This window comes from Branchiostoma lanceolatum, chromosome 6 (assembly GCF_035083965.1).
Source record: "Branchiostoma lanceolatum isolate klBraLanc5 chromosome 6, klBraLanc5.hap2, whole genome shotgun sequence".
NCBI lineage: Eukaryota > Metazoa > Chordata > Leptocardii > Amphioxiformes > Branchiostomatidae > Branchiostoma > Branchiostoma lanceolatum.
The window spans coordinates 7,740,334-7,758,116 of NC_089727.1; the positions used below are offsets into that span (position 1 = coordinate 7,740,334).

General features: G+C 39.1%; 1 protein-coding gene across 10 annotated transcripts in view; it reads right to left on the reverse strand.

Annotated features, from left to right (window-relative positions):
* Positions 1–387: 387 nt before the first annotated feature.
* The window catches only part of LOC136436375 (phosphorylase b kinase regulatory subunit alpha, liver isoform-like), a 38,807-nt gene continuing 21,411 nt past the window's right edge, over positions 388–17,783 (reverse strand). For 4 of the 10 annotated variants that reach the window (XM_066430309.1, XM_066430308.1, XM_066430305.1 and 1 more), the window contains 13 exons: positions 17,110–17,232; positions 14,682–14,844; positions 13,934–14,090; positions 12,679–12,810; positions 10,434–10,592; positions 9,052–9,181; positions 7,321–7,419; positions 5,346–5,437; positions 4,475–4,489; positions 3,306–3,470; positions 2,223–2,276; positions 1,814–2,017; positions 388–1,001 (listed from right to left, as the gene is read on the reverse strand). In XM_066430309.1, coding sequence (XP_066286406.1) covers positions 813–1,001; positions 1,814–2,017; positions 2,223–2,276; positions 3,306–3,470; positions 4,475–4,489; positions 5,346–5,437; positions 7,321–7,419; positions 9,052–9,181; positions 10,434–10,592; positions 12,679–12,810; positions 13,934–14,090; positions 14,682–14,844; positions 17,110–17,232 — 1,682 coding nt within the window. In that variant the 3' untranslated portion in view covers positions 388–812. Of the gene's footprint in view, positions 1,002–1,813; positions 2,018–2,222; positions 2,277–3,305; positions 3,471–4,474; positions 4,490–5,345; positions 5,438–6,062; positions 6,354–7,320; positions 7,420–9,051; positions 9,182–10,433; positions 10,593–12,678; positions 12,811–13,933; positions 14,091–14,681; positions 14,845–15,798; positions 15,832–17,109; positions 17,233–17,783 lie in introns of those variants that run through there. The other 6 variants (XM_066430314.1, XM_066430311.1, XM_066430306.1 and 3 more) reach the window with 5 other exon arrangements.

Sequence of the window (17,783 nt, forward strand, 5' to 3'; positions counted from 1 at the left end):
TATGCAGACTTTTCTGTGCTCATTGTATCCATACAAGGGCATTACAGTCCTCAAGACTAAGGTGTCAATACACCGTTTTCACACTTGTCACAAACATCACTACACTCACATTAGCATAGTCTGTATGTACAATGTCTTCTGTCCTTTTCTTTTACCTCTGCAAAATAAGCCTCAATCAGGACGATCTAATTTGGTTCACTATACAAAAATATGCTGACCAGTTTTCTTCTAAGTGTCTTGCATTTGTTGTATAGAGAAGAAACAGTTACTTTTACAGTTACTGAGAATTGTTTACTAATATTTTACAGTACATGTAGCTAGTGACAATTGAGAGTTGATAGCTTAACAAACTAACTTATTTTACATAGAGCAAGCTATGACACATCCTCAAACACAGCTTTTTTATTTACACTGTATTAATACACTTTTTAACTCTCCAAAGATAAAATAATACTTGCTATACTGAAAAGAATGAACCATATCCTTTTTCCAGCAATCCAACAACACTAGTCTCATGAAGAAAGGACAAGTCTATTTCCCAATATATGGATTGAGCATACATCAACATAATTCCTTTCACTTTGCCTAACTTCATTCAACCTCTTCAATTTTGCAGACCCTCTTCCTTAATATCAAAAACAATATTCCTATCCCCACTCAATATTTTCAAAAAATGGAACAATCTAACTAACTTAACTGTCCAACAACTTGCTGTTGGTCATGTGTAGACTCTACTCACAAGTTGTTATTGCCTAATGTGTAGACACTACGCTATGGTGCAACAAATAACGTTATTGCCTAATGTGTAGACACTACGCTATGGTGCAATCTGCTACCGTATCAGGTTCGCAGTCCAGCGTTTGTGCAACCGCTTTAGACATGTACACCATCGTACCGAAGCGACCACTGGGCGCGCTGTCGTAGAAGTCCGTGCAGATGTTGGCCGCTCCCGTTCTGAATTCTACAGTGTTTGAGTCCACTTCGTCTTTGAAAATAGTTTTCTGAAAAGCAAAAAGGATATCAATTTCTGAGATGATGACTGTAATATAAAGAGCACTTATCTACAGCTCTAACGAATAGATTTCTGACACTTGTACAGTATATTTCACAGACGAAATCTGCAGTGATAATTGATTTCGTCCTGTTGGCACTTAAGTGAAAAGACAAGATTGTTTGAAAGGATCCAACAGTTTCTTCAGAAGGTGGAACTTGGGACCCCGTTCATACCAAGATTCGTAAATCTGGATTCACTCAGGTACGGGATTGAACCTCATTTGCGATCCTGGTATGAACGGTCCCAATTTGGCTCCAAGGAGCTTCTGAGGTAGATTTGGCAGATCTGAAATAATCAGAACGTATGCAGAATGTAAGCATTTAAGGTCGTGTTTGCGTATATAAGGTTAAGATCTTGTAAATAGGTTCATATAGTTGTGTCCGAAGAAATATCTTATGTAACGGCTGATATTCTAATGCAACATTGGCCAAAGAAGACGAAAGAGACTCGGCAGCCATAATAGCTATGGATTACAGGCTAAATACATTATTTTCTACTGTGCTGGATTAATCCCCCCTCGGAGCCCTGTATACTAGTATTTGCAAATGAGGATCAAACCCAGTGTCTGGGCGGATCTTGATTCCCAAATGACGGCATAAATGGGGTCCTACTGTTACAGTGGAAAGTGTTTCAAACAATTTAAGACTTGTTTTTCCTCTTACGTGTCAACAGGCTTAAATCAATTTACCACTGCAGATTTTGTCTGTAGAAATCAAACTCCTGAGGCCTATACGCAAGAAAAAAAAAGCGATTTCCTACCAGTTCGCCCATAAACATGGCGTTGGCGTCCGACACGAGTTTGTCCACCATGATGACGCCCCGCAGGCTCCTCTTGTAGTCCGTGTCCACCACCAGGGCCAGCACCATCATGGCCTCCACCATCAGCTGGCGGTACTCCGGCTGGGGGATGCTGTTCAGGATCCCCTCCACCCGCAGGGCAAAGTTCAGCTCCCCCGGGGTCATCTGGAGGGGAACGAGAGAAACAATGAGAGAGAAAATGAACAAGTATCACGGCTCCTGAAGTGCATGACGATTATTGGAGCATCGTTGCAATGCAAAATTTTATCTGTACAAAAAAGTACAGTGCATACATTAGACAAGAGACATGCATGAGAAAAAACAAGAAGTCTTTAGAGAGAGGACTGTGTCGCTGTAGCCTTGTTCCTACCTCGTTAGTGACAGAAGATGGCAGAACTTGACCTTCAATGGACAACCCCTGGCACTGTAAGATAATGACAATGATAATGAACTTTATTGCATATTCATGCACAACTTGGGCTAAATGCATTTAGGTAACATAATTGAAGTAAAAGTTTAAGGAACATTGTGTTATATTCTTAATCTACAGACTGAGTCTCTTCTCTCTTTCTGAAACATGTGTACACAAATTTACAAAGTTTTTCAATTGTATCATAGTTTTTAGATGACATGATACATGCGAATAATTCGTTATTTGTGAAATGCTAATATTTCCTGTCTAGTTGTATGGAACTTAGGGATCTGTGCATGTCTGCATATAGTGAGCATTCTAGAAAAAAATGTATTTTCATCTTCTATACAATCATTGTCACAGAACGTACACATTCTGTCATTTGGGGGAGTCTGGTTGTACCTACCAACTTGCGTTGTGACTTCAAGACAATTATGAGCAGCACAATTCATGCAAGTTAAACAATGTACATTCAATGTACATTCAGCTGCCACCGGAAACACCTGCGTGTAATTACAGGTCTTCAATGGCCCAAGAGCATGGTCAAAAATGACACGTTATACAACATCTGCAACACAACTCCTCTCTCCAAAAAAGTCGAACAACTCAGGTGGTCTATGTTTGGACATATCCTGAGAATGCCAGAAGACACACCTGCACAAAAAGCCCTGGAATTTGAAACATTGAGATCCAGCAGATACAAGGCACGCAGAGGAAGACACTGTGTCAATCTACTCAGCATGCTGAAGGGAGACCTGCAGCACATGGGGCGAGGCCCTCCCACAACAGGAAAGAAACTCCGAGAGCTAAGGGAGCTCGCAGGATGCAAAGAAACATGGAAGAAGATGAAGAAAGACTGAATGCAGCTGCAGGACGTTTCAACGACTGCAGATGCAGAGACCAGTAGATGATGATGATGATGATTCAAGTAAAATCATGATATTTTCTTTATGACTCAAACAGCCAGCACTGGTATTAACAACTACAGTACATAATGTAACAACATTCCAGTTTTACCCCACCCTCACAGGAAATACGTACCCATTTCAGCACGTTCCAGATCCTGGTGTAGAAGTCCACGGGAACACGGTTCAGCGCGCCGTCCAGACGGCGTCTCCGCAGCCACTGGCCCTGCCGGTCCACCTGCATGGACTGTTCCAGGTCTTCGTCATGACCTTTCCGCAACTTGTCGTTGTGCTCAATTATCTACAACAAAATCATAAATCAAACTTTCATTGGATTATGTGTCCTACAGGAGCCAAGCCTATCTCATCACACAGGATATCACACATCTTATGTCGTGTACTTTTTACAAACGGCAAGCTTTATTTGTGAAGAGGTTAGTTTGGGTTGGGCCACAGATCTAGATGCATGTGACCGCACTATCCTACAGCTGACTAATCAAAATCAAGCAAGGGAAGACAGAAGTTAGCCACACAAATTTGACTCTATGAATCTCAAGACATGTAGGAGTGCAAAAATGATATTTGGCTTGTTTTACAATAGGAAACTTCATTTTATCTTTTCATTGTTTTCACAATAATTATCATGAAATATTCTTCCATTTGGTATGAGCTTTGTTTATGGGATGAAGCACTTTGTTTTTGAGGGGTGGACAGTCCAAAATAAATTTGGGCATCACACAGTTGGACATAGGGCTAGAGCCCTCCCCATATGCTAAAAAAGTACACAATAGATCTTGCCAGTAACAGCAAGGCTACCTGGCACAACAGAAAAAGTGAAGGAAAAAGAAATCGAAACACAAAGGCCATCCATAAAGTGAACAGGCCATCGAGAGCTTAGTACATTGTATATCCTATTTCTGTCCTTGGTTAGTACCTACATGTCTACACTACTAGCAGATAAAGGGAAGTCCTACTGCTACTGTAAATCTTGAAACTTTTGCAGTGGTTTTATGGTGATCTATCCATCGCAGATTCATGACACTGCGAATATGTCTCTCTTGTATATGACTACAGTACTACTATACACACAGAATTGTTTCAACCAGGAATTTAAAACACAGAAAAACATCTATTACTATTAGATCTTTCCCTCTTTCTGTAAAATAAAACCACCACAAAAGTAAACTGAATTTACAAGGTACAGTTACATGTTGTGTGCTAGACAGAAGGGAGAGGGCTAGTCACACTGGGTGAAGAGAGAGAGAGAAGACTGTACAAACCACACACGACATCAGACGGGCTTACCATGTCTTTAGACATCTGGAGGGTTTGGGTATGGAACAAAGAAGTGCAGCAAGTTAGTGCAGAGTCACCACACTTAATACAGCACTGCAGCATAAAGTCTACCATACGCCATTTTACAGATTAACAACAAATGCAGACCTTACAAAGCCTGAACATCGCTTTACAAACTAGCCCAAGCACAGAGCTACAAGTAGAAATACATCATATTGAAATTCTATCTTTAAAGCTTTGTCACAGACCTTATAGCATAGCATATCGCAAGTTTACAGATGCTTGTACAGTCTGTGTATCTAGTTAAAACCCAAATTGTCACAATACAGTAATATTCAAAGTGACATCATATGCAGGGGAAGATGACATACATGTAAGGAGAGGTGTATCTGTAATGTATGTGACAGTCACTGAAAATTTTCTTTCTTGAAAAGCGATGACAAAAGTTATAATCATAGAGACATACAAATGCATATAATAGTTACTGATTTCATCACTTTCTGAAAACATGCATTTAGCTGCAAATGTAAATACATAATGTACATGAACATTTAGATGTATATTGATAGAATTAAAGTAAAAATGCTAAAGAAGAGAAAATATTTGTGTTAAGGTTTGCAACAAATTCCACCATTCCAGATAACAAGAAAATCATTTTTCTTTAAAGCTTGCATTCTGTCAAAATATCTCAACTTTACCCTCAGCAACCCTTATATCTTCTGTCATAAAAGATCAATAAACTAGCAAAATAACTGATTGTCTTACATGTATCTAAATGTAAATTGTAGTCCTTCAACACTTGCCAATTTTACACTGTTTTCCAGCCCAGTACTAAAATGGGCTCCATCCCTGAGGTGTCGCCAAAATTTACAAGACTTACCGTGACTTGTTTGCGAAGACGTGACATCCCGGTGACCTCTTCTTTCTCCATCTTCCTGATCGACAGAGACTTGCCCCCTCCTCCTCTCTCAACTATATCATCATAAACAAACAAAGGCATGTATATATGTGTGGTGGTATAAATTGCAGTATTGTGTAACAGTTACTGTAGATACAGAGCCCACTGCCACCTGCAAGGGGGAAAAGATTTAAATTCGTCTTTCTATGTAAGGCTACATGTAAATTGTGCTTCTACTTTTAAATTATATATTTCTGTGGAACCGCAGATCCTGATTTTATGGATGACATCCCAAAATTTAATCAAACATGCGACCATCTGTCAATGCTTTCACAAAGTCATCAATCTCTCTTTTTGTGGTATTTTCAGACAAGGTGACTGAATTGATTTGTGGCAAAATGTAACATCATTGTTGAACCCATCTTCTAAATGGATTCACTTTCTTTTAGGTCAATATCATCCAAGATATCAAGATTGTGTGGTACAAAATTAGGTTCTTTACAACTTTGTCCTCCAAACTAAGGTTCTACTGATGATGGGGAGGGGGGCAGGTGAAAAGTGGTTTCAAGACTCAAAGATAATAACTTTGTAACTGGTCCATCATCATCAACATTTCTGGTTTGAACTGAGTCTGTGAGCACAGTGGACAATAATGCACATCCAATCCAAAGCTATATTACACCAGTCCTTAAACCATCTCCCTGTAATCTCTTTGAATTGTTACTGAGTGACAAAAAACCCAAACACATTCCAAATTCTTTGTAAAGGCTGTCCCCATTTGAAGGACAAAGATGCGAGAAGACCCATGTGGTAAGACTACAGCATGCCCTGAATTGTAGTTCACCCGTGATATAAACTACAGTGCCTATGACAGCTCCCTCCACCAAATAAGAGGGACAGTTACTGTAGACCTGCCTGCTGTATGTGTCATGAGGTATTGTGAAATTGTCAGCTTCTTGATTCGCATAGCCCAGTCGGCAGCTTCATTTTCTGTAAGCGGCATGTGCAAGTCTTATCTGCTAGTACTGCAGCAGGTGTTAATTGCATGCGTGTGCTTTTAAACAAGCGTAGCTTATTATCTATTAGTAATCATTATCACAACCTTGTTTTGACTTAGTCTTCTATCATAATAAATCATAAATTTTCTTCACCCCATCAACATTTCAATTCAGAGCTTTGGTATGAATCCTGGTTCTCTAATTCTTCCCATTAGTCACTGACGAAAGATAGCGGATGCACAGCAAATTTGGGGTGCACAACATACATGTAAGATAAAGTACTACTAGAATGTCAGCGAAACGTATGCTACAAAGTAACCCTACTACTGTCAATCTGAAATTCTGTTACTGTTACAGGAGCTATTTTCAAAAGTTCAAACATTCAAGTAAATAGTAAAAAGTACAACAAAGGTTATATTGCTTTTTCTGACATTTGAATTTCAAGGATAGTACACTAGACTAAGTTAGTGCACAATTAGTACCCCTACCCTACATGTATATGGCATACAGACATACATGTATCTTTAGTGTACTGGTGCACCCACAGTCAAAAATCAGGTGCACAGCTCCAATTTTAGGTCCACAAAAGTGCATTATGCACCCAGCATTTTGAGCCATGTGTACAGTCGTGTACAATGTGAATCACCCATACAGCCACAATATTAATAGGAAGGAAATGTTCTCAATGTTTTTTTGTTATTTGATGTTAGATGGTAAGTGGGTAGAAATCATTTATTAGCATTAAGCCCGTGTGTCTATAGATCATTAATCAAAATTAGTATAATAATATCATTGAATATATAATTATCTGCTATAAGCCAAACAACCTTTCCCCTCCAAACTCTGCTTGCAAACATCCCTTGGCTAAGTAAAGATAACGGTAGTGTGGCCCTATTCTGTGGGATGCAGATGAATGTGCAGGACTGGACCGTAGTACGACTGCTACATTGTAGTCTTACCTTCCCCGACTCCAAACTCCTTCCCACTCAGGATGTGGTGAAGAAGAGTCTTCAGGTCAAACGGACTCAGACTCATCAGGTGTTCTGACGCCTCTTCACCTACATGGAAGGGACATGTACTTAGTACCCTGAGTCTCTCACACAAATAAATATGGAATATGATAATAAGGAGAAGTTAGACAGCCATAAGACTGGTAAAGGGCATGCATAAAGCTACATTTGTGTTTGTGTTAAATATAGCTATTATATGCTTCCTACTGAATTTGTCTAACAGCACAATACAACGTAATATAGCGGTATAAAGTAAACAGAAATTCCTGACCAGAAAATGCAATCTTAAAGTTATGGATGATAAAGTAGCTTTTGCGCAGCAAACTTAACAGCCATGCCACCCACATTACTGCAGCAGCAGAAGTTAATTTTTTTCTAATCTAACTACAGTGAGGTCTATGTGTATCTGGAAACCATGGGTTGATGCTGCAGCAGTGGAATAAAAAGCAATTAATTCCATGGTCAAGAAAGTACTCAATCAAGAGTCTCCAGTAGATGTACAATAACCTAAATGCGGTGACAGCCCTGCAATGTATGTTGCAACACCCTTATGTGCTGACAGCCCTATTCAGGGTTTGGGGGTGTCGGAACACTGTCAGAACATAAGTGTGTAGGAACACACGTGTGTAACAGGGGTTACCCCTAATGCATGGCTATAATTATTACCCTCTACTTAGTCATAATATACATGTAGGCATGACACAAGTGACATGTCATGACAGAGCAGGAAGTAAACTACTAATCAAGGGCTGAGGAAGAGGGGACTACACTACAGCAGGACACGAACACTGTGCGACCACTGATTGGTCACCACTGATTGACCCAATCAGTGGTGAAAGGCCTCACTTCTGGTGACCTCCCGCAAGTTTGCCTCGTGTCCCCAAATCTGTCGTACGGCCATGACTTCAGGGGTGGTGGCCTCTCGCGGCGTTAAATTGTCTTCCGAGGAAGGTGGGGTTTCAAATTGGAAAACAAGTGGTGAGCCGACAGCACAGAGTCACACATATCAAAGAAGGGGGAAGTCTGTAGGTAGGGATATTACTATTTCACCAGGATAAGACATTATTCTAAATTCATAATTATTCTAAGTTACTTTATCATCCATTTAAGTGTTAACGACCACCCAGGTTGTAACATAGCGCCACAGCTTAACAAAAGTTTAGGCCACAAACTTGATTTTTGGATGACACCTGTACATGAACTTTGCTGGTTCAGGGTCACCTTTACAAAAAATGTCTATCTCTATTGACAAAATAAGACTTAAATAAGAAAAGTACAAATTGAAGAAGTTGTTGTGGACTTTTTGTGAAACTGCTGCAAAATGAGAACTGCACTGTACTGTCCAAAAATGAGAACTTGTTCTCATATTCTTTCAAAATTAACCACTTCTGTTTTCTCTCTAACTTTATTTTTGGTGATACCTCTGGGGTGGAGGTATATTTTCTTCCTCATCCACTCTAAGACTTACTGCAGCATTAGGTTTGAACCTTCGCAGACACTTTTCTGTGTACATTTTTGGTAATACATTTACCTGTGAGGCAGAGGTATTTTTTCCTCATCATCCACTATTATATTGCATTAAACCTTCCAGAAGGTGTCATCCATACAAAGCCGTTTTAGTGGCCTTTTCACAGTTGAACAACATCAAAACACACACAAGCAAAGAGTTATGTGTCTTACCTGTACAGTTGAGTGTCCTGGCCAGCTCTGACACCATGACCTGGATGATCAGCCCCACGCGCAGACGCAGCATCTCTCGGAACAGGTTGGGCTCCGTACGGATGAACATGGCCAGGTACACAAGGATCTCCTGAACACAAGAACAAATTTGCATGACGGTAGTTCAAACATCAGAATTAATGCATACTGCAATTCTTGTTTCTTTCACTGTTACTTTGTGTTCACTCTTTTCACGGTCATTTCTGTACCATGAACCTACATGTACATGTATCATCATCATGAAAAAAAACTGTTGTTATTATTTATGATTCTTTCACACATTCGTTCTGTAAATCACTTGCCTTCTTCGTGAAGTTAAAGGTCAGTGAAAATGTCCATTTCCTTACACCATGAAATTTTGCTGCCGTGAAGGTAATGTGAATTACAGTAATATGTAGCACCCAGCAATGTAGTACATTACAGCATATACACCTTCTCCAAATACTGTAAAGTCAGTTACTTTTGAGATGGGTCTATTTATTCCCCTTTTATTTCCTTTTTTATTAGAAGGAGCTTCTTGCTGTGTTTTCATTTCGCGGTTAGAAAAAGTTTGTAGTGCATTTTACATGTTAAGTAATCATGATTTAACATGGATGTTCACAGTGTCATGAATTTGTGGTGGAGAGGCGACAGTGAAAACCATGAAATTAAAACTTCCACAAAATCTAAAAATTTACGCTAAAAATAGTTTTGAAGTGTTTTTGTGTGTCAACTTCCTGGTACTTGAATCATGTTCAACAAATCAGTAAGCCTTTTAGCAAACCTGAGTGTACATGTATGTCTACATGCACAATGTACATTGTATGTTAAATTTGTATGTTTCAGACGTATAACTATGTGTACTATAAATTGTTTCAACAATGTAAAAACCATCCATTCTCTTCTACTGTGTACATAAATGAATGTAAATGCATTTTGTAAACTTACAAATTAAGTGCCTGTGTACGAGTCTGTGAATGTGAATGCATGGCTATACATTGTACATTGGTTTTAATTCCGTGGCAACACTGCAACTTCCAATAAAGTTATCTTGTATCTATAATTGTATCTTTTTGTATCTTGTACATTTATGCATGTGCATGTGTCTCAGTCTGTGTCTGCATGTCACATGAATTCTATTGACTTTGTGTACATGTGAGTTGTGTGTGAAATGTACATTGTACATGTGTCTGATGTATGTTTTGGAGTGTGTATTCAATTTGATTGTATGTGAGTGTGTGTGTGTGTGTGTGTGTGTACGTAAATGTGTATGTACAAGTAATGCTTTAATTTTGTCCTGTCAACACGATAAACAAGCCTAGGGAACTCCTGTCCCTACACAACGACTTACAGGAATACCTTACCTGTGTAAGCACAGCAGTACTGCTGTCTTCCCCACAGGAGTCGTAGATCATCTTGGCCAGTTCCTCTGGGGGGAGGGGATGTGTGATGGTCCTCTCCCTGGGCTGGGGGGGTAGGCCTACCGACAGCTGCTTCTGTCGCACTAACAGGTCCGTGGTAGCCTGTGGGAGGGGGGCAATAAGGTCAAACCCACTGGAAATCTAAAATCACATCATCTACAGTATCTTACAGCTTAGTGCTCGAAGAGGAAGGTAAAAAAACCTTTGCCCCTGAAGCCTTGCCAAAAATGCTGCACGAAGACCTTGATCACTTTCCAGGCACTTTTTTCTTCTTGATGAAATATATCAAATGTATCATCATCATCATCATTCAATGTTTTCTGCATCTGCAGTCATAGAAATGTATCTGTTTTTTTATATAGAAATTATGAATTTAGAATATGAATAGGTTCACCTGGTTGATTCAGCCAACCTATCAATAATCATACTTAGTTCATAATTTCTGTACGTTATAATTCTGATTAGTTGGTTACTCATGTACACATACAAATTAAAGTGGAGTGCATTTATCATTCAATATTAAGCTGAAGATGAATGTTGATAAGTTTTGATTCATGCATTTTTTTATGTATTGGTGCATACCAAAGATATACTGTGCGATCAAACAATTGCCTACATTGTATATCTGATGACAGTTTGCAATTATTGGAGTAAACTTTTCACTTCGATAAATATCCAGAAGTGCAAGCCTGAAGAACAATTGGATCCAAAAGGATTCCACTGATGTTTTTAACAGACATCATTCAGTGAAAAATCATTTTTCAGAGTGGAATTATCCTTACTATCTCCTCCATGTACAAAGCATGCAATGCATACAATTGTAGGTACATGTATGGTCAAATTAAGTCAGCAGTATTATGCAAAAAATGTACAGTAATAAAAAAGTTATAAAAAGCATGAATTCTGAACACACATCAAGTCAGGGTTCTTGTCCAATTATCTTATTTAGATAGTGATGATTAAGATAGTGGCATTGGTGAATGAATGATTGAGTGACAGAATGAATTATTGATTGCTTGAAAGTCAGTTCGAGAAAGTCAGTTAGAGTGAATCTTTTTTATTGTATCAGGCCTTAAAAAGTGATCCCAGCACTCCCCCACATGGGCATAACTCTTTATCAAATACTAAAAGTACATTGTATGACAGACAACAACAGAATTCTATGTAATACACAGGCCTGACAATTGCCAACCATATGTCCTTCATGATATTATACAATCATGCTCCTATGTGATTTCCTGAGAAAGTTGATGAGTACCACTGTACCAGTATTGATGAATAAAATTTCAAGGGCTATAGTATACCTGCTGATTCTGATTCATGGTACATTTTGTAATTCTGATGATCACAGAATGACCACCTTACACAAAGTACAGCTATCTAATAATATTGTTAACATATTTATTTGTATTCCACAAACTACACATAACTATCTACATGAGAAAATCAAATTGATTAATGTACATGTATATTAGACACACACACACACACACAAAAACATAAAAGGTGGAAAGAAGGTCTGGAAGAAATACACAGTCTTAAGTCTCACAGCACAAACAGCAAATCACGAACAAATTTGACTGTACACTACGCCTGATTCAGAGGATGTCAAACTACACAGAAGACCTGACTGTACAGATTGCCTCGAAGGGAGAGAAACAACCACACACGAGAACTGATTTAACATTTGTTGGGTCTGTGTAAAAAAAAGACTACATGATTTGATTCAGATTGGAACTAAGTCCAGGGTTCTAGCTACATGTAGCTTGAAATTTGTTTCCATCATCCCAATTCCCATTGACGGAAAGATCCTACAAAGAGTCTCCTTTTTTCTGTCACCTTGTACAAACTTCTATCAATGTATTCAAATTTGGACATTTTTACAAATCTTTTACTCATGGCTTTTTGTGCGTCAAGGTTGACGGAATGGTCTTGAAATTTTCCCTCAAAACTCAGCATGCAACAAAATTCCGTCAAATGATGGAATGGCGGGTGCTGGCTAGAACCCTGATTAAGTCTTTGGGCTGTCAAACGTTAAGAAATTGACAGGGTTCATTACATGTAGGTAAGGAGGAGATTTTACGAAAGAAATCCACAAACTCAAACACAGAACAGCAGGAAAAATAGAACAAGCACACAAGGTTCATGTACAAAACGAATGGAAAAAAAATCAAAAGAAAAAGTTCACCAAAAAGCCATGACTGTGGAACTCCAATGGCGAGCCAATGATAGAATGTCTCCTGGGGGAGAGCATGGGGGTTTCCAACGTCGTTATTCCTACGGTCAGTTGTCTCTGTCTCACCAGCAAATCTGTTATAGCCTGGGGGTTTGGGGTGTGTGAGGGGGATGTAGGTATACTTGTGAAATACTTTCTTTCAGGTTGTACCAATTCGTCGTACAAAAATATATGAGTTTTGTTGTCAAATCAGCGAAGGGACAATTGTTTCAATAAAATTGCCCCATGAAAACTTCACTATTGCTCAGAAATCATTCAACATAGCAACACACAAAAAAGTACACTCAGCCACAGAACAAATTAATTTTCAACAGACTTTTTCAAGCAATTCTTATTTGGCCATCATTTTATCATTCGGAAAATCTGGAACTTCTTTTTTTTGTAGCTAAAGGATCAGTCTCTCTTGGGTGACAGATAGATTGAATAAAGGAATTGATGCAAAGTAACTTAATATATGGTTCAGAATTCAAATAGATGGTAATGATCTGCAGCCACATTTAGAATTAAACATGTACAATGTAGAATTATAAAAAAAAGATGTAGTAGCTTCTTTTAGTGGCATAAAATTCCACTGATTCAGAAGTTGAAAAATACTGATTGGAATAAATAAGCACAAATCTGTTTTGATTGACAACAGAAACTGTTACAATAATCATTATATAGTTTACTATCATGATATAAAAGATATCTACATTAATTTTGCAGTTCTGAGTAATATCATTCCAATGTGAAAATCCAAGGCTAGCGAACGAAAAAGTGGTTTATTTTACAAACATTGCAGCCTTGTGGCTAAATCTGCATTCAGTGGTTGTAACAAAAATTACCAAAATTGAAATATTGTCATGAATCTACAAACTATAGGGCTTAGATAAAAGCATATCAAGATATCATGAAAAAATTAGAAGCAAAAAAAAACATTCAACCTCATCAACAAATTCTAGGAACTGATCTCTGGAGTCAATTTCAAGTCACCACATGGTTTTAAGAGGTTCAAAGCAGTTTCAAATTGTTAACTATCACAGAAATAATTCATAAACTGTTCCAAAAGGTGTCAGGACTGCAGGAACATTTACTCAGAAGAGTCAATCTGTAAAACTTAAAAAACTATGAACCTGTTGTCAAAAGCAATTGAACTTGATAAAACTTGACACTTGAGTACTAACTTAGCTATTATCAGCAACAACAAAGATAATCTGTTCAAACTGACCTGTGCCAGGTCCTCCACCCTTTTCTTCAGCATGCCCGCCATGTGTCGTACGATGGACCACTGCTTCAGCTGCCCGGCCTTCTCATACAGCTCCCCAGCCAGCATCACCACGGTAACGCCCTCCCTCATGTTAATCTTGGTGTCCCAGTCTGGACCCCTGTGAAAAGGCCAAGCAGGTCAATCTCAAGTAAGGCAATACATGGCGTAAAGCATATTACGTTGGTATAAAACCTTGTTTTTCCCTTTAGTCACTGACAAAAGACAACGGATGCTGTCTGAAACGTCTGACAGTGTTTCAAAATCTTATCCAGTTGTTTGGCGTATCTTATTACCTGGATGTCTAACTTTCATCAACAACGTAAAGCATAATGCAATCTATATGTACTAAGTACGATGTGGCTCATGTTTTCAGCCAAGTACACTAGGTTACTTCAGATCTACTCTTCTTGATAGGTTTATTGAGTTCTTTTACATGCAGAGGTTTGTTCAGTGTACAGTAATACAATGTATAACCAGCTGCTGCTGCGCTGAGTGCCTGCGAAGCTGCAGAGTGTGTTACGCCAAAGGGCGGTTATATACTGGCTATACAGATACAGAAGCTGACCAGTGTGTTTTGCTGAAGGGCGGCTACACTGGATATATAGATACAGAAGCTGGACAGGTGTGTTTTGCTGAAGGGCAGTTATACTGGATATACATACATGTATCTGCTATACAATGTAGATACAGAAGCTGGTGCGTTACTTACTGTGTGTTGTACAGATAGTGCAGGACGTCAGCTTGCTCCTGGAGTGACCAGGTGTCCTTCAGATGTTCCACCAGTTCTGCACAGTCGATGTCCCCCGACCCCTCACGCAGCTTACTCATGCTAGGGGAGTGCCTGATGTCCGGTACATTGTCTCCCTTAACATCTGCAAAAAATCAACATCATGACTTGTTATGTTGAAGAGTTGGCGCCAAGCAAGCGGTGGGACAAAAATACCAACTAACCTATCATTTGTCTGTAGACTATTTTAAACAATTCAAGTGCATTTTTTCCTGATCTACATCTCAAGTAGAGCGCTAGAAAAAGAAAGGCTTAAATGGACAATAATGGGTAACTCTAGCTCAATTCTTGATTATAGACCTTGGTATACAGATCATGTTCACAGGCGGAGAAAAACTTACAGACTATGCATTATTCTTTTATAATAGCTGATATTTCTTCCCAAGGTCTAAACATTTGGCTCTGTTCATGCAATTCTAAAATTCTGTAAATTGGATGATAATTGGTAGCGCTACACATATATGTTACATGTTAATCAAAATCTTCTGTTTCTTGATGAAAGCACTCCAAAAGGACCAGCTTCTTTTCTAGTCTAAGAGTAGTCAATCTTGCTATAAAATGTAGATCCTACAGTGGAATCATGATCAATGAAATTTTCTACTGATTCAGCATGCAAGCAGTTTGCTTCAAAATGACTAGTCACTAATTAAATAGCAACAATGCACCTCTACTACACAGGAAAGAAATGTAATTGACATGTGATATCTCATGGTGGTTAGTGCAATATGAAAATCAACTCAAATCAAAAAGGCAGACAGCAGAGAGCACGATACCCTGGGAGCCAGACTGTTATCGAGCCGTTAAGCCGGTTCCTTCGGTGGCCCAAAGCTCTAATCCCGCCGATACAAATCAACGCTCCGGGGAGTTCTAGCCCGAGAGTTGACCGGCCCCTACCAACAAAGGGTACGGTCAACTCCCTGGGCTACACCTCCCCGGAGCGTTAATTTCAATCGGGCAGGTTGACTGTCTCCGGCCACCGAAGGAACTCGCTAGCGGCCCAGTCCTAGCCTGGTTCTCAGGGTAAGAGCAAGACAGTTACCAAGAAGGCTAGCATACATTGCGGGGGAGATACCTGGAAAAAGAAATGAAAAATGATACAACAAAAACCTTAACTAAAATAATGATTGTATCCTACGTACAGGCATCTACTGATCAGTCAGTTGTGTCTGCTAAAATTGTCTTTTAACCTTTGAATTAGTATGTTTGACATACATGTACCCATTACTAATAGGCTATCAATTCTGTGTTGGTTGCAGGGTTAGGCAGCAGGGAGAAGGTTAATTCAAAACCTGGCTTCACCAGCTATTGAAAAGCTGATGTAATCATTTTAAGCATCCAACAAATTAATGGGGAAACTACGAATACTTCACAAATTAAACATAGCTGAAACATTCAAGCCAAAAATTTTTGGCAAAGAAAAATTTCAATATTAGAATTTGCATCATGCTTTTTACTAGACAGTAAGAAGAGCACTGCTCCCCAAGCATTCTGTCTTGTATATTAGCAAGACAACATTGGAACACAAGCTGGGTGATATCATATCAAATCATATTTTTGAAGCTCCTTAGGCATATAAAATGTTTCAATGCTTATAAATGATCTAGACACATGCATGGTGAAAAATGTGTAATAATAATAATTGTATAACTCATAATTACTGCAATTATCATCATTCAATTCAACATAATATACATTGTGCCATGTGTGATTGTCAAGCAATAAAGTTCATTCATTAATTTATTCATTATATTAAAATCATGATAACTGCAGCAACAATTTGCAGCCTCATTAGCCATACAATCATGCAAAGCAGCTCAAACTGAATTTTGTCTATTGTGTTTCATCATGGCCTGAGTTTAGCATACAATCTACAATCATATATCTAGCACTGCTAAAAGCCATTCATTGCAATCAAGCCATCTGCCTTGTGCTACATGGCCACCATGCACAGACTTAAGTGGGCATCTCACTGGACTGCACCAAATTGAAATTGCACTTAGTCTAAGAAATTGCACCAACACTGACATGAACCTGGAATGTCACATTAATTTCTCAATTTTGATACAAAATACCTTTATTGGAAATCGCAGTCACTGTGGTACCGCTGAATTGAAATTTAATGTACAATGATTAAACAGTCATCAAATAGAATATGTTTGCATTGATAGAAGCATGTTTGCCGATTTGTGCTATTTTGTGCCATTTTGCCAATTGCGTTTTTCTTTTTTTTAAATTCGCAATTTTAGGTGAGAAATTAGCGCCCCTTGGCGAATGCTTTTTGCAATTTGGCACAGTCTAGTGAGATACCCGCTTAAAAATGCAGAGCAAGTGGTGCAGCATTTGTCCATGCCTGTTTTGGCTTGGTTATCCTCCGTAAAGATCTCATCCTTATCGTCCACCAAGCTAGCCAGATCAGGAGTTAGGGCAGAGGAGGTGGAGCCCAGCTGGGATATGTCGATGCCAGTTGCTATATCTTGGTACAAATTAGATTAACACAATAAGACATTTAGTAGCTATCAAGAGTAGCTAGATAGCCTGGTTCATGTCCATCTCCGACTTGTGACCGCTTCCCAACTGTCACAACCATTGGGACTAGCGGACGCAAACTGAAAACAGATGCAAACCTTAGGCTACAGTAAAGCTTGGGCAATCTGGAGGCTGCTAGCCTGGATACCAGACTCCTAGACGATAACCCCTTTTGGCCAGGAAAGGCCACATATTTACGGTATAGAGTTAGCGCCCGGTCTCTCTTGGCACCCAATCTCTATAATATCTATTGCGTTTGGTAATTTAAGGGGCTGTACGCGTGTGCTAACTGTGGTGGCGGTGCAATTTGCTTCCCCGGCCAAAGAAATTAGCGACTGTAGTGCGGTGGTCTGGTACCCAGGCTAGGAGGCTGGAAAAAAAATACTGTAACAGTTATGTATAATGGCACCTTATGATGTCTGTCATTTCTCATGTGCAACTGGAAGCTGTCTGCAACATTGCGAAACATCACTGCTCAAAATGGCGGCAAAATTAATG